The sequence below is a fragment of the Grampus griseus genome (assembly GCF_964374135.1).
Source record: "Grampus griseus genome assembly, chromosome: 19".
NCBI lineage: Eukaryota > Metazoa > Chordata > Mammalia > Artiodactyla > Delphinidae > Grampus > Grampus griseus.
In genome coordinates, this window is record NC_139013.1 from 3,277,046 (window position 1) to 3,302,438 (window position 25,393).

Sequence of the window (25,393 nt, forward strand, 5' to 3'; positions counted from 1 at the left end):
GCGAGGGCCCTGGGTCAGACAGGCCTGGGTACCAATCATGACTCTACTACGCACTCCGAGTGACCTGGGGTACACAACCAAATGTCTCTGCGCCTCAGTGCCCTGATCTGTAAAATGGGGATAAATACAATAACACCTATCACATATTGAGCACTTATCAAGAGCCAGGCCCTGTGCTAAGCACTCTCACATAGGTATTAATCTATCAGCTAATCATCACAGCAGCCCCTGAGGTGCGTACTATTATTATTTTCCCTTTTAGAGATGGGGAAACTCAGACCAAGAAGTAACTGGCTCAGGGTCATGCCCTCAAAGGCTCAAACTCAGGCATTTAGGCTCCAAAGTTCACCCTCCCCCTGCTGAGCTGTGGTAAAGTACCCTCCTCAGTGGGTGTTCATGAAGGTAAAATGACATCATGCACGCAAAGCCCTCAGAACAGAGCCTGACCCATAGGAGGTGCCCAGTGAACACTAGTTATTATTATCACGCACTCATCATTCAAAAAATATTAATGGAGGGTGCAGTCGGAGTCAGGTTCTGTTCTAGGGGCTGGGCATACATCTGTGAACAAGACAAAGATTTCTGCCCTCGTGGGGCTTCATCATGGCCATTATCACTGCCATCATGATCGTCACTGCCATCATCACCCTGATCATCTTCATCACCATCATCTCCATCATCACCATTATCATCATCACCATCATTACAATAGTCATTACCATGATCTTCATGACCATCATCATCACCATCATCACCATCATCTCCACCATCATCTCCATCACCACCATCACCACCATTATCATCACCATCACTTTCATCATTATTATCACATTACCATCAGGATAGGCATCACCATGATCTTCATTACCATCACCACCATCATGGTCACCTTCATCACCACCACCATTATCATCATAATCATCCTCACCATCACCATCACCATTCTCATCTTCACCATCAAAACCACCATCATACTCATCACCACTATCACCACTGTCGTCACCATCCTCACCACCTCACATGGTGCCTGTTGTATTCACAAACAGATCTTGTGATTCCACCTCCTCTAGTCCCCCAGAAACATCATTCACATTTTGTTTTTAATTAGATACTTTGGTTTTCCTATTTGGGTTTGGGAGTGTCTTAAGTCCCTCAGACCCCAGATGAGGTCACACATCTCCCCGCAGAGGCCTTTCTTCCTCCTCTGGGGTAGTAGTGGTTGGTGCAGGTGTGCTGGGGGGCCAGGCCATCTCTGCCAGTCTCTTTACAACCTCACCCAGCTGCCCCAGACCCTGGGCAGCCTCCACCAGCTGGGTCAACCCCAGTCCCAGGGCGTGGCGCTCCTGCTGGTCCCGCTCCAGAGCCTGTGTCAGCCTCTGTAGCTGGCTACCCACATCCCTCACAGCAGCCACCAGCTCTACCAGGGCAGGCGGATCACAAGCCATGACCCTTACAGGTGGCACTGGGGCTTCACATGGGCCAAGGGGGCCAGGGCTCTGACCAGGAGTTGGCCCTAGGGTGAGGCGGTCAGGGGCAGGTTGATCCAAGGGGGGGGCCATAGGGGACAGGTGGAGGTCAGGGGTCACAGTGGGGTCAGAGGCTGAGTGTGGAGTCTGGGTAGGTGGAGAGGTTACTTTGGGGCTCAGGCTTGTGGGTGGTTTGAAGTTCTCAGTGGACAGTGTGTCTACGCTGGGGGCTGGAGAGGGCCTGCAGGGGCTGGACTCAGTTGCTGGACAGGGCTCTAGGCTCCACATCTGGGACGTGGAGGGGTGAGGGGCCCCCGTGAAGGTCAACCGGGGGTGTGGGCTGGGCTTGACTGTTGGTGCTGAAGAGGGAAAGGGAAGTTCTGTTCCCAAGGAAGTTAGAAGGGACTTGGCAGTGACCATAGGGGTTGAGGTGGGGTGAGGAGTCATGGTGGGGTAAGCAGTGGTGGTGAGGTGAGGGGTCGTGGCAGGGTAAGGGGTTGTGATGGGTTGAGCACTGGTGATGGGAGGAGGGGTTGTGGTGGGTTGCGGGGTCGTGGTGGGGTGAGGGGTTGTGGTTGAGTAAGGGGTTGTGATAGGTTGAGCACTGGTGATGGGAGGAGGGGCTGTGGTGGGGTGAGGGGTTGAGGTAGAGTGAGGGGTGGGGGTGGGGTAAGGGGTGGCGGTGGTGTGAGAGGTCATGGTGGGATAAGGGGCTGTGGTGGGGTGAGAGGTCGTGGTGGGATAAGGGGTCGTGGTGGGTTGAGGGGTTGTGGTTGAGTAAGGGGTTGTGATAGGTTGAGCAGTGGTGATGGGAGGAGGGGTCGTGGTGGGGTGAGAGGTTGTGGTAGAGTGAGGGGTGGGGGTGGGGTAAGGGGTGGCAGTGGGGTGAGAGGTCATGGTGGGATAAGGGGTTGTGGTGGGGTGAGAGGTCTTAGAGTGAGGGGTCGTGGTGGGGTAAAGGGTGGTAGTGGGGTGAGAGGTCGTGGTAGGGTGAGAGGTCATGGTGGAGTGAGGGATGGTAGTGGGGTGAGGACTTGTGGAAGGGTCTGGGAAACTAGAAGGTTCTGGAGTTGTGCTGGGGTATGGAGATGTGTCCCAGACTGGGGTTGTGTCAGACTCTGGTGTCAGCTCTGAGGTAGGGGAAAGGCGGGTCACCACCGCCGGTGCAGAGGGGTCAGAGGTCAGTTCTTTGGGCATGGTGGGTGGTGGAGTGGGTGAAAGCCCAGGGGTCAGCGCTGGAAACACGGTGGCATCAGGGGTGGACAAGGTAAGGCCAGGGGTTGTCAAGGTGTGGTGAGAGTTCATCCAGGAGGCCGGGTCTGGGCTGGGCGGCAAAGTGGCGGGAGGGTCAGAGGTCACCTCCGGCGTTGAAGCTGCTGTGGGGATGAGCTGCGGCGCGGAGTCAGAGGTCAGGACAGGGCCCGGGGGCCCCGGCGAGGCGGAGGGAGCTGGGGAAGTGGTGGGGGGCGCAGTCCTGGCCGCTGTGGGCCGCAGCCGTCGCTCGGGCCACGGTTTCCTCAGTGAACCTGTTGGAGGAAAGACGGCCGGCGGAGGTCAGTCTGCTCCGCCCATCCCGCGGCATGGTCCGCCTCCTAGGGGTGGGCTGACCAATGGGAAGGCAGAAAGCTTTGTGACGTCATGGGTCGCCGGCAGACTTCATCCGCCCTAGTGCCCCACCTCCACGCTTCCTCCATGTCTCCAGGCGCCACCTGGCGTCCTCCCCTCTGGGAGATGCGGAGATGGGCGGCAGGGGGGAGGTGGGATGTGGAGGGGTACCTGGGATGCAAGAGGGGGCCGAAAGGCAGAGATGGGATGAAGGGAGATAAAGAGGGAGAGGGGAGTGGGAGACGGTGCATAGCATGAGGGGGAATCTGAAGGGTAATCTCAGTAATCAAGACAAATCTCTTTATGCCATATTTTTAAACAATCAAAATTAATACAAAAGATCTAAAATGAACAAAAAGTCAAAATTTTAATCCAAGACAGGATCCGACCTACCTCACTGGAATCCCCCCTAAAACTGGCTCTGTCAGATCCTGGTGAGGTAGGTCAGATCCTGACTCTAGTTAAAATTTTATTTAGTTCATCGTGGATTGTTTTTGCATTCATTTGTTTTTTAACCTATGGTATTAAGATCTTATTTATCTTCATTACTAAGTGTTTGGAATGCCCCCAAATTTTAGGCCCGAGTAACATGAGAAGGCTTACCCTCTTCCAGGCCCTGCTTCCAGGTAAATGTGAATTTTAAGCACTTTTTACAGATGAGAGAAATAAGGCCAAGAGGGTAAGTAACTTGCCCGAGGTCACACACAGTTTGAAAGTTCCAGGGACAAGATCTGAACCCAAGTCCTTTACATACAGAGCCTAGGCCATTAAGTATCACTTTCTCAGTCATGGAAATGTTCGGTGCTGTCCAATATGGTAGCCACTGGTCACCTGTGGCTTCTGAGCAGTCGAAATGTAGCTAGTTCAACTAAGGAATGAATGAATGTTTCCTTTCTCAATTTTCTTTTTTTTACCTTTGAATGGGTTTCTTTTTTTAAATTTTTTAAATTGAAGTATAGTTGATTTACAATGTTGTGTTAGTTTCAGGTGTACAGCTGAGTGATTCAGATATATATACATACACACACACATATATACATATTCTGTTTCAGACTCTTTTCCCTTATAGATTATTAGAAAATATTGAGTATATTCCATGTACTATACAGTAGGTCCTTCCTTTTCCAAATTTTTGATTCACTTAAATTTAAATAGCCACCTGTGTCAGTAGCTACCATATTGAACAGCACAGCTCAACAGAATTCCACTTTTCTGCAGGGTCTTTGAGGTGCGTCGTGTCCCCCTGCAGGGTCAGAGGAGCAGTTAAGTAAAGGGCTTGGCCTCCAGCCAGGCTGCCTGGATTTAAACCCCAGCTCCATTACGTCCTAGTTGGGTAATCATGGGCAAGTTACTTACCTGCCTTGAATCTCAGTTTCTTCCCCATTTGTAAACCATAGACATCCACATACCTCCCTTGTAGAGTAATCATGAGGATTCAGAGATCGTGTGTGTGCAGGGCACTTACACAATGCCTAGCACATGATAAGCATTCTCATGATCATTTATACTGCCATAGTCATTGATGTCTGTGCCTCAATTTCTCTTATCAGTGAAATGGGAACAATTATAGCACTTACATCATTCATGAAGGGCTCATGTGGCTGCTACGAGGATTAACACATACAACTATGTTGAAGCCTAGTACATATAAAGTGCATAAAATAGTGCCTGACACATGGTATACTGCTTGATCAACGTTAACTGTGCCTAGTTATTATTTCAAGAATCTCAGCTTAGTTCGATAGAACAGGGACTCAGTAACCTAGAGTGGTATTGATTTTTAATTTTTCAGACCCAAGGTGCAGAGAGCTAAGCTACTCATACCCCACTGTATGTTGTCATTAATAGTCCCTGCGATGTCTTCTCTTGTTTCGTTTTACTTTTTCTCCTCTTTAACCCCAATCTCCATCCCCTCGTCCTCTCCCATAGGTACCTCCACTCTAGTGTGTTTCACATATGGCCTTAAACATATGTGTGATCTTAAACAATACGGAATGCATAGATGTGTTTATGTTAATATATAAGTGTATCTGTATTTCTGTGTTTGTGCTTTTAATTTCTGCAAATAATATGCTGCTGGAAATCTCATTCTGTTTGACCTTCCCCTCAGTATTATGTTTTTCATACCTATCCATGTTGCTGTGTATATAGCTCGTCATTGCTTTAGCTATTGCATAAAATTCCATCACGTGTAACCATTGCATTTCTCTTCCTTGTTACCCTGCTGTTGGACACTTAACTTGCCTCCAATTCCCTAATACATCCTCACACATATTCCCTTATAAGCCTGTGCAAGAATTTCTCTGGAATATAGATCTAGGAGCAGGATTGCTGGGTAATAACATATAATCATATTTAATTTCACTAAACACCACTAGGTTGTGTTTATCGAATTGCTACAGCCAGTGGGGATGCCTGTCTCCCCACACCCTCACCTACACTTGGTATTATCTACCTTTCAAATTTTTTTCCATGCTCGTCATTGTTTTAATTTGAATTTTCTGATTCATGATGAATGTGAGCACTTCCAGATATACTCGTTGGGCATTTGGGCTTCCTCTTCTGCAAATCACCTGTTTGTATCTTTTGCCCATTCTCTTATAGGATTTCCTATCATTTTCTTATTTGTCAGAGTGACTTACATGGTATAGGTTAGGGTTTCTCACCCTTGGCCCTGTTGACATCTGGGGCTGGATGATTCTTTGCTGTGGGGGATACCTTGTGCACCAGAGGATGTGTAACAACATCCCTGGCCTCTACCCACCAGGTACCAGTAGCCTCCCTGCTCCCAGTCATGACAACCCAAAATGTCTTCAGATGTTGCCAGTTGCCCCCAGTTGAAGACCACTGGTACAGATAATAACCCGTTGTCTCAGGATATATTTCTGCCTGGTCTTTCTAGGGTGAGAGTTGGGTCACCATGGGGAAATCTGGAGTCCACCTCTCCATCCCACCACACAAACACCCTGGCCCCCTCGCCCCAGCCACATGCCTCACCTGTATCCCCACGGACCCTTGGAACTAGAGAGGGATGGCCTGGGCTCCTGATGGTGCCAGCGGTACCAGAGGGTCCAGGTATGCCTGCGGTGGGGGTCCCCTTGGCTGGGACCTCTCCTGAAGGTGTATCCCACGTCCAGGAAGGCTCATAACCATCCTCGCCACCTTGAGAGATATGGGGAGAACTGAGTAGTAACAGTGTTGTGAAGATTTCTTTCCAAGATGCTGGGTTTTAGGAGGACTCCATCAAGAACACAAACTGAAGCTGGCTTCCTGTTAAAATGTCAGCCCACCAAGTGCAGGCGTACTCCCTGGGTCCGTGTGTACTCCAAATGTACTCTAAGATATGGCCACATTCTCATTCGTGATCCATTAGTGTGTGATCGATGAGATTTTTTAATTAAAATATACATCGAAAAAAAGGAAGCAGCATTGCAGAGTTACAGCCCTTGCGAGGCCCAGTCACATCCCTTCCCTTTGTCAGAGAAGCCTTTAGTTAATAGTTCCCAAGCATGCCTTTACACCTGAGCTATACACGTGGGACTCCCTAATGCTATATTGTTTCCACATGTGTTAGCTTCCTACAACTAGAAAGACTGCACATATACATATATACAGCAAACACCTTCTCACAGCCTGCTTTTTGGCTGCGTTCCTTCCTAGCTGGCTGAGCAAGTCACTTCACTTCTCCACGACTCTGTTTCCTCACCTGTACGAAGGGTATCGTGATGGCACCTACTCCATGGGGTCACAGGGCTGGCCAGTGATAAGCTGTCCTTTCAGTTAAATGCATATAACTCTAGTTCCTTCTTTTTTTTAACCTTGTGTAACATTCTATCGTAGGAACACACAACTGCCGATTTATTTATGCCCCTGTGGACGGGCGGTTCGGTTGTGGCCAATGTTTTGCTGCAGTGGATTCTTCATGAGTGGGAATTGCTCAACTCCTAATTGTGGGACTGCCGTGCAGAAGGCATCTCTCTAGATGTTGTCAAACTGCCCACCTTTATCCCTCATCCTTGCCGCTGAGAGACATTTTAAATTTTTGGCAATCTCATGGGGAGCTGGTGGGCAAAGAAGCTGCAGTTTCCCTACAGATGACCAAACTGAAGCCCAGAGACGGCAAGGAATTTTCCTAAGGCCACACAGCTAAGGAGCAGCACTGGGTTTCAGACCCAGCAGGTCTATCTGCTTCTGAGCGGCAACATCTTCCCTCTGGGGGTAGATCTCCTGGGTCGCACCTCACTCCTTCCCTGTTGAGCTTTTATTTAGAATTTGATTCCAAGGTCACTCCCTGCTTCCCCTTGAGGAAGTTACACCCTGCTCTGTGCTTCCTGGGTTCTTCAGAGCTAATTCTATCACAGGCTTCTTCCCAGTCTCCGTGGCTGGAGTGGTTATGAGTGTGAATTCTGCAGTTTGAATCCAAGCTCTGCCCTACGCTGTCCTGACCTCTCTGGACCTCAATTTCCCTACCTATAAAATGGGGACAAGGATAGTACTCATATCATAATGTTCCACGTGGAGGAGGTGAGTTAAACCATGGTATGCACTTTGGGGACTTCCCTGGTGGTCTAGTGGTTAGGACTCTGCACTTTCACTGCAGGGGGCCTGGGTCCGATCCCTGGTCGGGGAACTAAGATCCCACAGGCCACACGTTGCGGCCAAAAACAAACAAACACAGGATGCACTTAGATGGTGCCTGGCACACGGAGATTATTCAATGAATATTAGCTATTATTGATGCTCTTATTACCATGCAACCTCTAAATGTAATCTGGCATTTTAATTTTTTTTCCTGTACGCGGACCTCTCACTGCTGTGGCCTCTCCCGCTGCGGAGCACAGGCTCCGGATGCGCAGGCTCAGCACCCACGGCTCACGGGCCCAGCCGCTCCGCGGCATGTGGGATCTTCCCGGACCGGGGCACGAACCCGCGTCCCCTGCATCGGCAGGCAGACTCTCAACCACTGCGCCACCAGGGAAGCCTATAATCTGGCATTTAATCTTGGATGCCCTCCCCTCTGCGCAGCCATGACATACAGCGATATCCCGAGTCCATGAGTCATCCCACCTCCCCACTGGGTGTGGAAACTCCATTAGACATGGCTGTCCATCTGCATAGCCTCATCCATTCCCGCAGCTGCAAATTCCCTCCTCCCAGGCACTCCTTGGAGCTCCAGGATTGCATATCTCATATCTCCACTTGGGTGTGTCGAACGCATCACTAATGGAGCTCTTAAGATCCCCACTCTGGATCCTGTGCACCCACCCCGCAGCGTTCCCTGGTCCAGTAAAAGGCGGGTCCCCATCCCCTACCTCACTCTCTCTCCTCAACCCTCGCACCCAACGCATCACTCGAACCTACCAGCTCAACCCCCGGAATGTAGCTTGAACACCTGCACTTCTCTCAGTCTCCACTGCCACCCTTGTTGAGGCCACCGTCATGTCTGCATGGACCTTCTGGTCTCCCTGCATGCACTCTTACACCTACATCCACCCCCCTGCGGCATCCTGAGCGAATGCTTTGAAAATACACATGTGGGGGACTTCCCTGGCGGTCCAGTGGCTAGGACTTTGCTCTTCCACTGCAGGGGGCATGGGTGTGATCCCTGGTCAGAGAACAAAGATCCCACATGCCACAAGGCGCGCCCCCCCACCCCCCCAAAAAAGAAAGAAAATACACATGTGATCACATCCTCCATAACTTAAAGTGCTTAAAATGCCAAGGGTTTCTGCACATAGAATAAAACCCAGACACGGGCCTCATCCCCGATCACTCTCCCCCTGCCTGGCTCACTCCACTCCTGCCAGGCCAGCATTCTTGCCCGTCTCCCAAGGTCCCACCACAGGGCCTTTGCACATGCTGCTCCCTCTGTCTGGAAGGCTCCTTTAGCTCCCTCCAGGCTCCCCATCACAGCAGATGTCTTTACAATGGACCACAGACCTCACCTCCTGCCATCATCCCCATCAACCACTTCACTTCCGCCCCACTGACCTTACTGCTGTTTCCTGAACCAGCTAAGCACACGCCCATCTCAGGGCCTTTGCATGTGCTGTCCGCTCTCTACAGAACACTCTCCAAACAGATATCTGCATGGCTTCCCCCCTCTCCTTCTTGAGGTTGTCACTTAAATGGCACTTTCTTAGTAAGTCATCTCTTGATCATCCTATTTTAAATTATAACACTTAGCCCTCCCTTCCCCCTCCCTTGCTGTGCTCATCACTGCTATGTTCCCAGGGGTTAGTACTCATGCCTGCCACACAGCAAACATTTCAGACATGAATTAATGTCTGCGTCTCCAAATTCCATCATCCAGGAAGCCTCAAGAAATTTTGCTTCAGTGAAATGGAAAGTGAGAATTCAACCTTCATAAGCTTCCAGCTTCATCTCCTGTACACTCTCTCCAGACTTACACAGCGGTCTCTCACTGGTTCATTCATTCATTCATTCATTCAACAAGTATGTAAAAAGTCTCTACTAAGTCTCTACAACATAGATCCCGTGGTAGACAGAATAACGCTCCCCAAAGATGTCCAAGCCCTAATCCCCAGAACCTGTGAATATGTTACCTTTCCTGGCAAAAGGGACTTTGCAGATATGATTATGGCTCCAGAACTTGAAATGAAGAGATTATCCTATGTTAATCCAAGTGGACCCAATCTAATCACACAAATCCTTAAAATGAGAGAATCTAACCCGGCTGTAGTGACAAAGATGTAAAGACAAAAGAAGGACCAGAGAGATAGATGCAGCATTGCTGGCTTTGAAAATGGAGGAAGGGGCCATGCGCTAAGGAATGGAGGGGCCTCTAGAAGCTAGAAAAGGCATGGGAACGATCCTCCCCTCAAGCCTCAGAAGGAACACAGCCCTGCCCTGCTGACACTTTGATTCTAGCCAGTGATACCCATGTGGGACTTCTGATCTCCAGACCTGCAAAATAATAAGCGTGTGTTGTCTAAGCCCCTAATGTGTGGCCGTGTTATGGCAACAACAGAAACTGACATAGCCAAATACAAGACAGTTAAAAGTCTAGCAGAGACGACGTGCCCTAAACAGGCAATGCAATTTTCTCAACTCCAGCCTCTGCTCCTCTGAGAATCCCCTTCCTCCTGGTGTCTGCTGGTGAAAATGACGCCATCTCTTCTGCGAGGTCTTTCCCAATTGCTCTACTAGAAATAATCACTCCGTCCCTGGGATCCTGCAGCTGTTGCTCATTTACAGTAAATAACTTTTAACAACCAATGTTTTGCGGTTTTAAATGATTTCACACACATTTTGCTCATTGGATTGGGACCTGAGGTCACCCAGCTCGTTGTTCTAATCCCAGAGCAGCCACAGCTGGAACCCAGCGAGCTGTACTACAGAATTCACTCTTGCAATGACTTCAGTTATTCCAGAATCTTTTCCAATCCAACAAGCAAACTGTGCGTGAAATCGTTTAAAATGGATCTCAATAATGGCTCCTAAGTTAAAGTTTAATTTCTCTGAGCCTCATGTTCCCCGCACCTGAAACACAGGGGCAACACCAGGACCTATGTCACCCAGTTGGAATCATGCGAGCCTGGCACAGTGAGCTCTCCTTGACTCTTTCCAGGGTCCTTGGAGCTCCGGTTTTCGTTTTTTTCCGGAGGAAGAAACTGAGGTTCAAAGAAGCAGTCATTTTTTTCAAGGCCACCTTGCTAACGAGGATAGGAATTCCTGTCTGTCGTTTCCCCTCTCCCCACGCCACCCCGCACCTCCCTCCAAGTCTTCCCATTACTAAGGTTGTACACGTTACCCCTGAGATTTCCATCGTGCAATTCCTAGTTCTGTATTTATTTGTGCCTCGCGCCCAGCATCGGACCTCTCCGCCACGAGGGGTCGCTACGGGATAAGGGAGGTGGCGCCGGGCTGCAGAGAACAAAGCTCAGAAATCCTGGTCACACTGCCAGGTGAGGAGCATCACCTCTGGAAACTGAGCCCTAACTCACAGCTCAGGTGCCCCCCACCCCAAATCTCCGTACCTCCAATGCCTGCTCCGCGCCCCCCTACCCTCCCCGCCGGAACGAGACCAGACCGAGGCAGACGCCACTCTGTGAGGTCACCGCCCTCTTCACCCGCTTTTATTGCCGCGGCGTGGGCCAGCCGGCCAATCAGGAGGCGCACCGCGCCTGTAACGTCACAAGGCGCGGGGCGATTGAAGTCTGCCCTGCCCGCCCCTCCATCCGAGGCCCCGCCCCTCTCGCAGAGGCCCTCGGAGTGCGCATGCGTGCTGAGCGTGTGAAAAACGCGGGAAAAGGTGCGAGGGGCGGGGTCCTGCGGACATGGAGCAGAAGCGGCGACACCTGGGGGGAGAGAGCGGTCGTCGCGGGGGGACGGGGTCGGCAGAGCCGGGGGAAGAAGCCGCCACGCGGGAAATGGTAGGATGGAGAGTCAGCGAGAAGGATGAGGAGACGGAGGAAAAGCTGAGGGGAGAACCGACCCTGGGTGGGGGGGAGGTTGAGTGGGAAACGCAGCGGAGGGCGCGATGGTGAGAGTGAAAGAAAAAGGAAGACTCAAGGGAAAGGAAGAGAAACTGGCCGTGAAAAACAGGGAGAAACAGCGGTGACGGGGTGTGGACTTGGAGAAAAAATGAGAAAGATGGTGAGAGAGGCTGACGAGGCATAGAGACGAGGAGGGGCAGAGAAAGAGAAAGAAAAAAGAGACTCGGAGCTGAAAAGATAAACCGACCGTGAAAAATAGTGAGAAACAGGGCTTCCCTGGTGGTGCAGTGGTTGAGAGTCCGCCTGCCGATGCAGGGGACACGGGTTCGTGCCCCGGTCCGGGAAGATCCCACATGCCGCGGAGCGGCTGGGCCCGTGAGCCGTGGTCGCTGAGCCTGCGCGTCCGGAGCCTGTGCTCCGCAACGGGAGAGGCCACGACAGTGAGAGGCCCGCGTACCGCAAAAAAAAAAAAAAAAAAAAAAATTAAAAAAAATAAATAGTGAGAAACAGAGACAATGAGCGTGAGAAACTGAAAATGTAAATAAAAAGAGGAGGACACAGGAGAAGAGATGAAGAGAAACTGGCCATGAAGTACAGTGAGAAATAGATACGGGTTGGGGGTGGGGGAGTGAGAAATGGAAAATGAAAGAAAAAAGAGCCAGACGCAGAGGGGAAAAGATAAAGAGAAGTTGACTGTGGGGAAATAAAGAGAGAAATAGAAATGATGTGAGTATGAACTTGATAAGGAAAGAAAAAAAATTAGAAAGGTGATGAGAAAGAAATGGGCGGTGAAAAAAAAGTGTTTGAGATGAGGAGGGTGAGAAATTGAAAGGGAAAAATAAATAAATAAAAATTTTTAAATAAAATTAAAAAGTAAAATAAATTCCTTTGGGACTTCCCTGGCGGGTCTGGTGGTTAAGACTCTGCGCTTCCACTGCAGGGGGTGCGGGTTCATCCCTAGTCAGGGAACTAAGATTGCCTGTGCCACACAGGCGAGGCCAAAGAGAGAGAGAGAGAGAGAGAGAGAATGTGAGAAACAGGACCAGAGGGTGATCAAGAGAGACCCTGAGCACGGATAGGACAGAGATCTCTCACACACACACACACAATGAGGAAGGTAGAGAAATGGGCAACATCTGAGGGGGGTCAAGGCCCCGGGGGTCAAGGTCAAGGCCCCTGGCAGCAGAGATGGAAGGAGGGAAGCAGGTGACAGCGAGACAGAGGCGGAGGGGCAGAGAGGGACAGAGCTGAGGGGCTGGAGGCTGCTCCCACTGGCCAGAGGAAGGGGGTCCAGCTGAGGACAGAGCCCTCGACCTGTATGTCCCCACCCCGCCTCTGAGCCATAGCCCGACCCTGACCAGAGCGTGAGCTGGGAGAACAGGTTTGAGGGGCTGGGGTGGGGAGACAACGTGGTGACAGGGTGGGCCTCGGCTGTGAGGTCTGGGGGGATTTCCGTCGAGGCTCCGGATCGAGGGGCACGGGCTCCCAAGGCCCCGGCTGGTTTACAGGAGGACTGCGGGCCGGGGCTTTGCTGAGCCTGGTCGGATTCTCCGCAAATCACACCGCAGGGCGTGGGGATGGGTCTCCTTTAGGCTCTGGAGGACAGCGCTACTGCTGAGTCCAGGAAGGGAATGTTCTTAGAGTCTCTGGAGCCCAGGAAAACCTGTCTGGGGTCTCTGAGACCCAGGCCAGCTCATTTAGGAGGATCTTTCTGGAAGCCCGGCAGGGAGGTGCACAGAGGTTTATGGAGGGCCCCTCCCCACCCCGGCCATGCCCCTCACCTGTGCTTGGAAGGCGCCTCGTCGTTGGGGAGGGGGCCCCTGTGCTCCCAGCCATGCCCCAGGGGAGAGCGTGTGCAGGCACCGCTGCCGCGGTGGTCCCCTTGGCCAGGTCCTCTCCTGAGGTGGGGTCCCAGGTCCAGGGGGGATAGTCTTCTTCATCTGCATAGCCTTGGGAGAAATTGGGGAAGGGGACAGCCCCGACCCGGCTCAGAGGTCCTTGCTGTTGCTCCGAAGTCCCCTTCCCGAATCTCCTGGAGTGACTCTGGGTCCCCACCCCCATGCCACCCTGACTCCTTGGCCACTGAGCCCCCGCCCCCCGCCGTACCAGTGCAGGTGAGCCCCACGTCCTCCTCGTGGTCACAGTTGTGCTGTCCCCACGCCCTAGCAGGGCAGTCGCTCAGCGAGGCCTCACTTCCCTTGCAGCCCACGTCATCCAGCCAGATGGGCCCGGTGCCAGGGCCGTAGTGGGTTTTGCCCACTCGGGGCCTAACCCTTCCGCAGCCCAGCTCCCAGCAGGCCACCATGCCATCCCGCAGGTCCCAGCTGTCATCACACACTGTCCCCCAGCGTCCAGCGTGCCACACCTCCAGCCGTCCGGCGCACCGGTTGGGCCCATCAGCCAGACGAACCCGGAACAGGCCTGCTGGTAGACAGCCCAGATCAGGAGGGGTCAGCAGGGGTTAGGAGGGGTCAGCCTCACCCTCCACGTTCCTTCCTCTCACCTGATGCCCCAGTGGGGGAGGGGGCTGGGTCTTTGGAGGACTCTGGAGTACCTACTCCTGGGATCTCGGCCAATGGCTCCATGGTGGCCTCAGAGATCAGTTCTCGGGGGCCCTGGGTGGTCGGTGTTGCCAGGGTCTTAGAGGTCCGTTCCCGGGGGACCCGGGGAGTCCGCCTTTCGGTGGTGTGTGAGGTCAGCCTGTGAGGGTCCTCCGTGGTCAGCCTGGTGGTAAACGCAGAGGTCGGTCTTCGGGAGGCCTCAGTGGTCGGAGTGGTGGTGGTCAGTGAGGTCAGTTCTGGGGGACTCTGGGTGCCCGTGGCCCTGGAGTGCTTAGTGGTTGGTATCACGGCGGGCTGAGTGGTCGGTCTCTTTGCGTTTTTGGTCACCCACTTCTTTGTGCTTTTGGGTATCTTCCCTGGGGCCTTGGTGGTGGTTTTCTCAGGAACGCTGGGGGTCCGCCTCGCAGAGGGCTTGGTGGCCAGCTCCCCCGGGAGCCAGGCGTCTGGATCTCTACCCAGGCCAGGGATCCAGCTCCAACTGAAGGGGTCTGAGATGGAGTCCAGGCCGGGGGTCCCTGGCAGACAGGAGGGGAGGACAGGGGAGACAGCAGACACCGTGATTGTCCTTCTCTCTCATCTCCCCCTACAGACAACTACCAAGTTCCCATGCATTCATTCACATCATAGACGTTTACAAAGCATCTCCTACGAGCCAGGCCCTGTGCCAGACCTGGGCATACGGTGGCCAGCCACAGCCGGCACCATCCCACCTCTGGGCACTTACAATCATGATGTGACTGCCCCCCTTCACCCCGTCACACTGACCCATCCTCTCCATCTGCCCAGCCACTGCCTGGCTTCCTGTACCCTCTGACTGGTCTTCCCCCACACCCCGTGTGTGGGGGGAAGCTCTCACCGCCCCACCAGGATGGTACCAGGCCACTGCCCAGCTCAAAACCCTTCTGTGGCTCCCATGGCCCTCAGGAGGGGAGGGAAAGGGGAAAGTGCCTTAGCTTCAGGCAGAATGGTTGACTCCATCCTCCCAGCTGCCACGGCTCACCTTACATCTTTCTGATCAGCACAGGGAAGGCGGCAGACACCATGGGCAATGCCAAGGGTTACTGATGCAGGATAAGGGTTAATCTTGTCCAAAGAAAGGTTTGGCCCTTTGCCCCTGGCTGCCGGGGGGAAGGGGGAAGCTCCAAGCCCTTTCAACGTCCTGCCTGGTAAGAGTGTGTTGTTTCCCTGTGGGGCCAGGGCCACCTAAATCATCTCTGCTAACACTGTGACTTAACGGGCCACCAGTGGGCCACCAGCCACATCTCATGACTGCGCTCCTATAAACACTCTGACGCCAAGGCTGGGAGATCGTCCCTGATTGGCAATACTTCACGTGAGTTGTCCTGCGTCGTCGCTGGGAGAATTAAGTGAGGAAGCTCCACAAGGGTCTCTCCTGGACCCAGCCCCCCATGCCTCTTCCCTCAACTGACTTTTTAAATTTTTGGCTGCGTTGGGTCTTCGTTGCTGCGCTCGGGCTTTCTCTAGTTGCAGCGAGCAGGCGCTACTCTTCGTTGCGGTGCGCGGGCTTCTCATTGCGGTGGCTTCTCTTCTGGCACAGCACGGGCTGTAGGCATGTGGGCTTCAGTAGTTGTGGTTCGCGGGCTCAGCAGTTGTGGAGCGCGGGCTTAGCTGCTCCACAGCATGTGGGATCTTCCCGGACCAGGGATTGAACCCGTGTCCCCTGCATTGGCAGGCAGATTCCTAATCACTGTGCCACCAGGGAAGTCCTGATATGGACCATTTTAAAAGTCTTTTTGCGGTACGCGGGCCTCTCACTGTTGTGGCCTCTCCCGTTGCAGAGAGCACAGGCTCCGGACGCGCAGGCTCAGCGGCCATGGCTCACGGGCCCAGCCGCTCCGCGGCACGTGGGATCTTCCCGGACCGGGGCGCGAACCCGTGTCCCCTGCATCGGCAGGCGGACTCTCAACCACTGTGCCACCAGGGAAGCCCAAAAGTCTTTACTGAATTTGTTACAACATTGCTTCTGTCTTATGTTTTGGTTTTTTGCCTGCGAGGCATGTGGGATCTTAGCTCCACAACCAGGGATTGAACCTGCACCCTATGCATTGGAAGGCGAAGTCTTAACCACTGGACCGCGAGACAGCTTTTCTGATTGTGAATCCTTCTAGAAAACTATGGAACCCGAGGGTGGTCTTGGGGACCTCCCAAATGACAATGTGTCACACGGGTTTCCAGCGATTTGTCGGGGCGTCTCTTTCTCACAGTGAACTGTGAGCCTCTCAAAGGCCAGGGTTGCGTTCGTTGCATTCTGAGGACCCAATACCTAGCTCAGTGTCTGGCGCTGGATAAATAACGGCAAATGAATGAACACGGGCCAAGCCTGAGTCTACTTCAAGTGGCCCTCCCGTCACATGGGCTTCTTGCCGTCTCCCGGTGCCCCATGCCTGCTTCCTTTCCTCTTCCTTTTCAGCTTCCCTCTAGGTGGGAGACTTTCTTGATTCTTGGCGGGAAGAAGAGGAGGAAGAATCCCAGCTGTGCCGCTTAGCTGCTGTGTAATCTCTCTGTGCCTCAGTGTCTTCATCAGTAAAATGGGCATAACATCCACCAATTTGGACGCATCGTGAGGTGTGAATACGGTCACGGGCGGGGGCTTAGGAGGTGGGCGCTCAATCGATGTTAGTGCCAATGTTAGTTCCCGTTCCCTCCTCCAGGAAGCCCTCCCGGAGCCAGCGAATGGCCAGGGCCTCCTTACCAGTGCAGGTAACTCCAACGTCCTCGTTGTGAGCACAGTTGTGTTTCCCCCAGGGAGCGGCAGGGCAGTCAGCGAGGGAAGCCTCGGTCCCCACACACCTCACGTCGTCCAGCCAGATGGGGCCAGCGCCCCAGCCAAAGCGGCCGGCAGCAGGGTCTGGCTGCCGAGGTCCACCGCAGCCCAGCTCCCGGCAGACCACAGCCGAGTCCCGCAGGTCCCAGCTGTCGTCACACACGGTCCCCCAGCGCCCACCGTGCCACACCTCCAGCCGGCCTGAGCACCTGCTGGGCCCGGCCACCAGGCGCAGCTGCGGGGACCCTGGGGTGGGAGAGACCCAAAGAATTCGAGTCAGACCTTCCTCCACCTTCGCTCCATCTTCCTTCCATTCATCCACCCTTCCTTCCCAGCAGCAAGTGTTTATCCAGGCCTGTGCTGTGCCATCGTCTGCATCAGGCACAGGAATAAAGAGTCAGGGATAGGGAATTCCCTGGCGGTCCATGGTTAGGACTCCGTGCTTTCACTGCCGAGGCCCGGGTTCAATCCCTGGTTGGGGAACTAAGATCCCACCAGCCTCGCGGCACGCCAAAAAAAAAGAAAAAAAAAGTCAGGGGTAAAGGGTGGTTCCTTGGAAAGCTCAACTCAGAATTGCCATATGATCCAGAAATTCCACTCCTAGGGATATATACACCCAAGATAAGGTGAAATGGGCATTCAGTCAGATACCTGTACGCAAACATTCACAGCAGCATTATTCACAAGAGCAATAATGTGGAAACAACCCGAGCGTCCATCAATGGACGAATGGGATGGATAAGCAAAATGTTGTCCATCCATACGATGGAATACGATTCAGCCGTTACAAAGAAAGAAATTCTGACACACTCCACAATACGGATGAACTTGGAGAACATTATGCTCTGTGAAATAAGCCAGACACAAAAGGTCCAATACTATACGATTCCATTTACACGCAGTGCCTGGCTGGCAAATTCACAGAGACAGAAAATCCAATGCTGTGTGCCAGGGGCTGGGGAGATGGAGGGGAGGGCAGTGGGTGTTCAATGGGTCTGGGCTATCTGTTCGGGATGACGAAAAAGCTCTGGAGATGGTGGTGGCGATGGCTGCACAACATGATGAGTGTATTTTTCACGACTAAACTATATGCTTTAAAATGGTTAAAATGGGACTTCCCTGGCAGTCCGATAGTTAAGACTCTGCGCTTCCACTGCAGGGGGCGCAGATTTGATCCCGGTCGGGGAAGTAAGATCCGCGTGCCGTGTGGCACAGCCAGAAAAACAAAAAGTTGTTAAAATGGTCAATTTTACGTTGTGTATATTTTACCATGATTTTTAAAAAATAAAGAAAGTGGGCTGTGGAACAAATTGCCCTCATTGGAGTCCTGGCTTTCAGACTTTTTAGCTGCGTGGCCTCGTCTGTAACGTGGAAACCAGATGGTACCTACCCTGCCAGTGGCTGGTAGTTTTACCTGATGAAGGGGCTTGGAACAGCACTGGTCATGTGAGCCAGTGACAGCTGAGTCTATGGCAGCTGTTATCATTATTATTATTATTATTCAGAAAAAGGGGAAGCAGGCCTCAGCTAATAGCGATCAAGTTCCCACTTTTTCAGCCTTCGGCAACCTTGAGGAGATGGCTGTATTAATCATGGCTTTTTATTTGCGGTACCTGATGCTTTGACATCTCGGGGCCTTGCTGACACTGGAGGGATTGCTGATTCCCAGAGACAGGAAACCACTGGAGTGTGCCCTTCATATGAAACCAACCCACCCAGAGCCCTCACCCACCACCTCCTGTCAGGCTCACACACTCCAGCCATCATCCACCTGCCCCATCACCCCAGGGCATGTACCCGACAACCAGGAGCAGCGGCTACGCTCCAGAACCCGCCGAAATGATGCAAACCAGCCCATCCGGAGTCATCTCACCCTGCCTTGTCCATTCCTCCCCATGAAGCCACACTCCAGGCTTTGCCCACCGTCGCCCCTCGCTCCCTCTGCCTCCTGCTGGACCCTGGTGCTTCCCGTGTGGCCCTGCGTCATGTGCGGGCTGTGCCCCCTCCTCTTGGGAATTGTGAGAAACCAACTATCTCTGCAGTGACAGTGGTCTCACCTGTTGGCCGCACCACACAGCATGTGAGACCATAGTTCCCCAACCAGGGATCAACCTGTGGCCCCTGAAGTGGAAGCGCAGAGTCTTAACCACTGGACCACCAGGGAAGTCCCTAAAGCCTGTATTTTAAAACAACATCACTGACTAGTTCTTTCGATACTTGCGAGAAGGAGGCGGCCCTGTGAGTTTCAAGACAGCTGGAGCAGAGCATTAGACTAAGCAGGGGCCTTCTGCGTGTGGGGTCCGTCTCCTCCCCTCCACCCTTCCCTCTCCCCAAGACCTCTGAGGCAGTGAAGGAGGCACCTGGGGGCTGTGGGGAGTGGCGGAGGGGCAGGAAACAGAAGCTAAACCTCTACTCGGCGACAAAAAAGAACAAAATAATGCTGTTTGCAGCAACATGGATGGACCTAGAGATTGTCATACTGAGTGAAATAAGTCAGACACAGAAAGACAAATATCAGATGATATCACTTATATGTGGAATCTAAAAAAGGGGGTATAAATGAACTTATTTACAAAACAGGAGTAGAGTCACGGATATAGAAAACAAACATGGCTACCAGGAGATAAGGGGAAGGAGGAATAAATCGGGAGCTTGGGATGGACATGTACACGCTACTATACATAAAAGAGGTAATAAGGCCCTACTATATAGCACAGGGAGCTCTGCTCAGTACTCTGCAATGGCCTACATGGGAAAAGAATCTTAAAAAAAAAGCAGCAGCAGCTAAGCCCCACATTTGGGGTGCGGGGAGCAGGAGGGACTCACCAGCTCCCGGCCCAGGCTCCTGAGGGGCCGCAGGGGAAGCGGGCGGAGGTGCAATGCCTGCTATCCGCGCAGCCTGGCTCTCCGTGGGGGGCGGGGGCCTGGATGCAGCTTCCCTGGGCCTGGAGCTGTTGCTGCCCACTGCGGGGGCCGTGGGAGGGACGTATCCCAGAGGCATACCTGGGGCGTGAGAGGGAAGAGGTGACCACCACCCACTGCTGTGCTACAGGCACAGCACACCTGCCACCCCAGGACCCCCGGTGGAGACTGAGGTTTCACGATGAGCAAGACATGCGGCAGGTGGGCTGCTGGACGGAGGGAGTGCGGGGCCCTGGGGTACACCTCCGGAAAACACACGAGACGCCCCAGCTCTGGCCTCTCCCCCAGGGCCCCCTCACCGTCACACACGGCCCCAGCGTCCTCCCGGTGATGACAGTCATGCTGGCCCCAGGGCCGCGCAGGGCAGAAGCGCAAGGCCGTCTCGTTTCCCCGACAGCGAAGATCGTCCAGGAGGATGGGTCCAGCCCCCTCCCCGAAGAAGGCGCCTCCAGGGGCAGCCAGCGCGGCCCCGCAGCCCAGCTCGTGGCAGGCCACAGCGGCGTCCCGTAGGTCCCAGGCATCGTCACACACGGACCCCCAGCGCCCGCTGTGCCACACCTCCAGGCGGCCCGCGCACCCGTGGGGGCCGTCTGCCAGACGCAGCCTGGGGGCCGGGCCTGGACGTGGGGAGAGACGGGAACAGAGAGACGGGAAACTGTGACGGATGAGCAGCTTTAGGCCACGCATGCAGGAAACTGGGATGGACGAGCAGGTACCGAGCTATGCACGCAGGTGACTAGGATGGATGTGCAGGTACAGGCCTCATGCTCAGGTGACTAGGATGGGTGAGCAGGTACAGGCCACCTGCTCGAGTGACTAGGATGGATGTGCAGGTACAGGCCACGTGCTCAGGTGACTAGGATGGATGAGTGGATATAAGCCTCATGCTCAGGTGACTAGGATGGGTGAGCAGGTACAGGCCACATGCTCAGGTGACTAGGATGGATGAGCAGGTACAGGCTATGTGTGGTGTCCCGCTTCACGCCCAAGATGGGGCTGGAAAGCAGCCATTCCATCTTCAGTTTGCAAGTGAGGGACAGACTCTGAGCTGGGAAGTCGCTCTCCAAGAGTTCAACTCTGGTCTATCCACTGCCCCCCATGTCCCTGCCTCCCCAGGGATGAGCCCTGGGGACGCTGGCCCTGATGCCCTCCACCCACCTCCCCAGGCAGGTCCCCACTCCCCAGCTGCCTTCCCCAGCCTGTAAAGCAGGGCTTCTCAGCCTTAGCGCCCCTGACACGGGGGTCAGGGCATTCTCTGCTGTGAGGGGCCATCCTGTGCACAGTAGGATGTCCAGCAGCATCCCTGGGCTCCACCCCCCAGATGCCGGCAGCACCCCCAGTGCCCCACACAGTCATGACAACCAGAAATGTCTCCATATCACCTGGGGAGTGCGGTTGAGAACCACTAGTCTAGATGTTAACCTCTTGTTGGTTTGGGGGTACATTTCTGTTGGGTCTTTGTGGGGTGAGAGTTGGGTGACCTCTGGGGAGTGTGGAGTCCATCTCTCTAGCCTGCAGTCGGTGTCTAGAGAAAAGGACAGGCCAGAGAGGGAGAGATACTCCTGCCTGCATCACCCAGCTGTGAGTGACACGCTCCCTCATGGGGCTGCCCTGAGGAGCAGAGATGTTGGTAAGATACCAAGCCCCCGGGCCCCTCAATGGGGTTCACTTCTTCTCCCCAACAGCTTCTTCTCCCGCTGGAGACTCAACTCACCTCCTGGGAACTGGGCTTCAGAGGCCCCATTTCTGCCCCCATGTGCTTCCCACGGAGGCACCACCATCACTGCCTCTGGTCCACCAATCTGTGCCCCGACCTGTGTCCCCTTGGTCTCCATCCCCACCACACCCTACACGCTAGATACCCAGATCCATCTGTGTCGTGGGACAGACACGGCAGTCAAGTTCTGGGCCATCTGCTTTACATCTCTGAGCTTCTGTCCTGCATCCGTGAAAGGTGGGGCGAGGACATCCACCCAGGAGGCCAGGCAGGTGGGGGTGAGGCCCAGAGCTGGCTCCCAGCTTCCTCTGTAGCTCCCTCTCCCCTTTCCCATCCACCGACTGAAACATTTCCTGCCCCCTGTGCGGGTAGGCGGCAGGCTCCTCTAGTGGGTGCAGCCCTTGAACTTTCCTACCCCACACCTGTGGGCCACCCCTGCCTCCTAAAAGTCAGGAGAGTGAGAACTGGGTCTGTGCCCGGTGTGGATGGGGCTTAATGAGTGTGAAAAGAAGGAAGGAGGGAGAGAGAGAAGGAAAGGAGGAAGGGAGTAAGGAAGGGGGGGGGAGGGAGGGGGGAGGGAGGGAAGAAGAGAGGGAGGGGCGAAGGAAGGGGATTAGAGAGCTCCTTAAAGTTGAGACCTCGGTGAGCGGGGAGGGGGCGTGGCCCTGGGGGAGGGGTCTGGAGAGGCGGGCACATACCGGTGCAGACCAGTCCTGCGTCCTCGCTGTGGTCACAGTTGCTCCGGCCCCAGGGGCTTCGGGGACAGTCCCGCAGGGCCTGCTCCCCGCCTCCGCACCCTACGTCGTCCATCCACACGGGCCCTGCGCCCGGGCCGAACCGGGCCCCGCCGGGGGCGGCCAGCGCACCCCCGCAGCCCAGCTCGCGGCAGGCCACGGCGGCGTCCCGCAGGTCCCAGCCGTCGTCGCACACCGTGCCCCAGCGCCCGCCGTGCCACACCTCCAGGCGGCCGGCGCACCCGTGGGGGCCGGAGACCAGGCGCAGCCGCTCTGGCGGGCGGGCGGGGAGAGGGGCAGTCAGGGGCCTCGTGCGAGGCAGCTGGGGATACGCGGATTCAAGCCGCGGGGGTGGGGTGGGGGGGTGGTCAGTGGCCTGAGATGGGCCTGCCAGCCGGCTGTTAAGGGGAGAGCCAGGATCTGAGCAGGCCAAGGGCCTGGGTCCCGGGAGTGGACACCCGGGTCTCCTGACCGGGTGGGGAGCCTGGGCCTGACTGTGAATCCCCGGGGGATGCAGTGCCCCCGCATACCTGGGGGGGGGTCCCAGTTTGGTCCAGCGGGGCCTAGCGCCTCACCCCATCCAGATTTGTTGCAGAGGGGAGGCCTGCGCGGACTTACCCTGGCGGGGGGCTCCGGCAGTCAGCAAAGGGGCCCTAGTGGACTTGGCGGGCTTGGGCGGCCGGGGGCTCTTCTTCCGGGAGCCGCTCTGGGGGGTCCCGGCTGGGCGGGGGGCTGGGTGAGGAGACAGCAGGGAGGGAGATCGGCAGCTGCACCTCCTGGGGCCGCAGGTCAGTCCCGAGAGTCCCCAGGGGTCCGAAGGGGGCCTTGGCGGGGGCCCTCGGGATTGTGGAGGAGACGGGCCTCTGTCCCTTCTCCCTCACAGCCGAAGCTGGAGACAGGGCACATGTGGGGGGGGCTCACCAGGCATCACCGGGGCCTTCTCAGAGCCGGGGCTCAGCTCCCCAGACAGCCCCGGCCAGGGGTCCCCATCCAGGACTGAAGGTGAGTCGTCCCAATCCCTGGAGTCCGACACACGCTGACCTTCGGGAGAGCAGCGTGTGGCTGGACCGCACTGGCTCTGTTTTGTCAGCCCCATCTCAGGCCTGCGGCCCCGCCCCCTCCCCTCTTTGCCTGGCTGAGCTTTGTCCCACTCACGAGGAACACGCCCAAGCCAGAGAGGTTCCCTATCAACTTTTACCCTTGCCTTCGTCTGATACGAAAACAGGAAGGATGCCTTTTGCTGACATAGAGGATTAATGGTCCATGAGGAATGATGGTCATAAGACCCCCTGGGGGAAGGAAAACATGCTTCTCCCTTGGTACTCAGATTCTGTCTCTAGCCTTGGCCCCTTTAAATCTTCCTGCACCCTTTGCGGTGGTGTGCAGCACAGCTGCAAATAAATGGATCACTGCCCACCAGATCCATCCTGCCTGTATGAGTTCCCCACAGTAAACTTCATAGTTGTTCTTTACTGCTTTCTTTATTGGTCTCAAAGTTCCCCCTCAGTTTGGAAAATATTACTCAATATCCCCGCCATGCGATCCCCAGATGCTATAAAGAGGGCAGGCCCTGAGTGAGGCAGGAACCCTCCAAGGTAGTGGTAAGTCCTGGCTTTGCAGGGGGTGTCAGGGGTGGGGTGTCTGGACTTCTGGATTCTCAGAGTTACTGGACTGAGGACTTGTGTCCCTGGGTCGTCTCTGAAGCAATGTTCCTTGGAGGGGGTCGAGGGCCCCTTACCTGCACAGACGACGCCTGCGTCCTCCTCGTGGGAGCAGATGTGGGCCTTCCAGCCGCGGTGGGGGCAGAGGCCCAGCTGCTGCTCACCGCCCCGGCAGGCCAGCTCGCTCAGCCACACGGGCCCCGCGCCCTCCCCGAAGAAGGCGCCTCCAGGGGCAGCCAGCGCGCCCCCACAGCCCAGCTCGCGGCAGGCCACAGCAGCATCCCTCAGGTCCCAGCCATCGTCGCACACGGTGCCCCAGCGCCCGCCGTGCCACACCTCCAGGCGGCCCGCGCACCCGTGGGGGCCATCGGCCAGACGCAGCCACTCTGGGGAGGACAGAGGAAAGGCTGTGATGTCCTGGAGACCCTGGGGCCAGGGGGAGGGTACGGGCTGGGGGCTGTCCTGCAGGGCATCACCGGGAGGCCAGTGTCCTGGCCGCTAACGGGGAGCCTAACTCCTGGGTACCCAGGGGAGCAGTGGTGCCCCGTAGGAAGCAGGAGGCTGTCGCCCAGGTGGTCCTGGGGGAAGTGGTGCCCGAGGTCACAGGCGGATGGGGGCGAACAGGGTCCCATTGGAGGGTGAGGCTGGGCACGGGGTGGGCCTGCAGCTGAGTGAGGCCAGATGGAAGAAGTGTTTGGGGCCACTTACCAACAGCCTGGATCCCCATCAGAGCCACTGGAAGGGAGGTTGGAGGGGTGGACAGAGTGAGGCCTCATGCCTCTGAACCAGAAACCCCGCCGCTGGGAAGCAGGACTCTGGGTCGAGGGCCTGGCGAGGTTCAGGTCCTTGAGGTGGGCGGGGCCCCAGATGCCTCAGGGCAGGCACCCAGGCCCTTTGCACTCCCCCAGGGGCCTGACTAAAGGTCAAATGATGGGTGACCCCCCACAGGATCAGGGCTGGTGGGGCGGGGGTGGGGGGGTAGGAGGTAGGTCTCTGGGGCTCCTAAGAGGGTAGGACGGGGGTGCCAGAGGCTGGGTCCCTGGGGGATCAGGCAAGGGAGGGCCAGATGTCCTGTATCCCCCAGGCAACAGGGATGAGGCCCCGGAAGTCTGAGGCTCTCCAGTGGGTGAGCTCAGGGGTCAGAGGGTGGGGCCCAGGCCGGAGTCCCCGAGGAGAAGGGTCACTCACCGAGGAGGCAGGCCAAGACCCTCATGTCTGCAGAGTCGGGGCAGGGATGGGGTGAATGGGGAGAGGAGCAGGAGAGGGGAGGAGCTAGCGGCCAAGGGAGGGGGGGAGGGAGGGAGAGAGGGAGGCTCCTGCCAGAGGCGCCCGGGACCTGGGGAGGAGCAGGCAGGGGCTGGACGCTCTGCCAGGAGGAGGAGAGGCTGCTGAGGAGGCAGCAGGGGACGGGAGGGGGGGGCGGGGAGGGGGCTGGCCGGCGGCTGAGGCCTGGGGAGGAGGGCGGTGGCAGGCAGCAGGGAGG

General features: G+C 55.5%; 1 protein-coding gene across 1 annotated transcript; it reads right to left on the minus strand.

Moving 5' to 3' along the window:
* Positions 1-1,080: 1,080 nt before the first annotated feature.
* On the minus strand, positions 1,081-25,137 carry SSC5D (scavenger receptor cysteine rich family member with 5 domains). Its single transcript, XM_082677312.1, has 14 exons — positions 25,099-25,137; positions 24,619-24,645; positions 23,988-24,296; positions 23,171-23,290; positions 22,868-22,981; positions 22,214-22,522; positions 20,098-20,415; positions 19,703-19,879; positions 16,805-17,122; positions 14,034-14,606; positions 13,637-13,951; positions 13,312-13,479; positions 6,069-6,233; positions 1,081-2,992 (listed from the first exon to the last, which is right to left on the minus strand). Exons 1-14 carry the CDS (start codon positions 25,121-25,123, stop codon positions 1,170-1,172), a joined length of 4,761 nt encoding a protein of 1,586 aa, XP_082533438.1. The 5' UTR covers positions 25,124-25,137; the 3' UTR covers positions 1,081-1,169.
* Positions 25,138-25,393: the final 256 nt, after the last annotated feature.

What these genes read in the sequence shown, in the direction of transcription:
- SSC5D (XM_082677312.1), bottom strand. Translation starts at nt 25,123, where the DNA reads ATGAGGGTCTTGGCCTGCCTCCTCG. An exon ending in GAAGGCCCCGGTGATGCCTG is followed by an intron (nt 22,982 to 23,170) that starts GTGAGCCCCCCC and finishes CTCCTCACCCAG; the next exon opens with CCCCCCGCCCAGCCGGGACC. An exon ending in CGCAGGACTGGTCTGCACCG is followed by an intron (nt 20,416 to 22,213) that starts GTATGTGCCCGC and finishes CCCCACGTCCAG; the next exon opens with GCCCGGCCCCCAGGCTGCGT.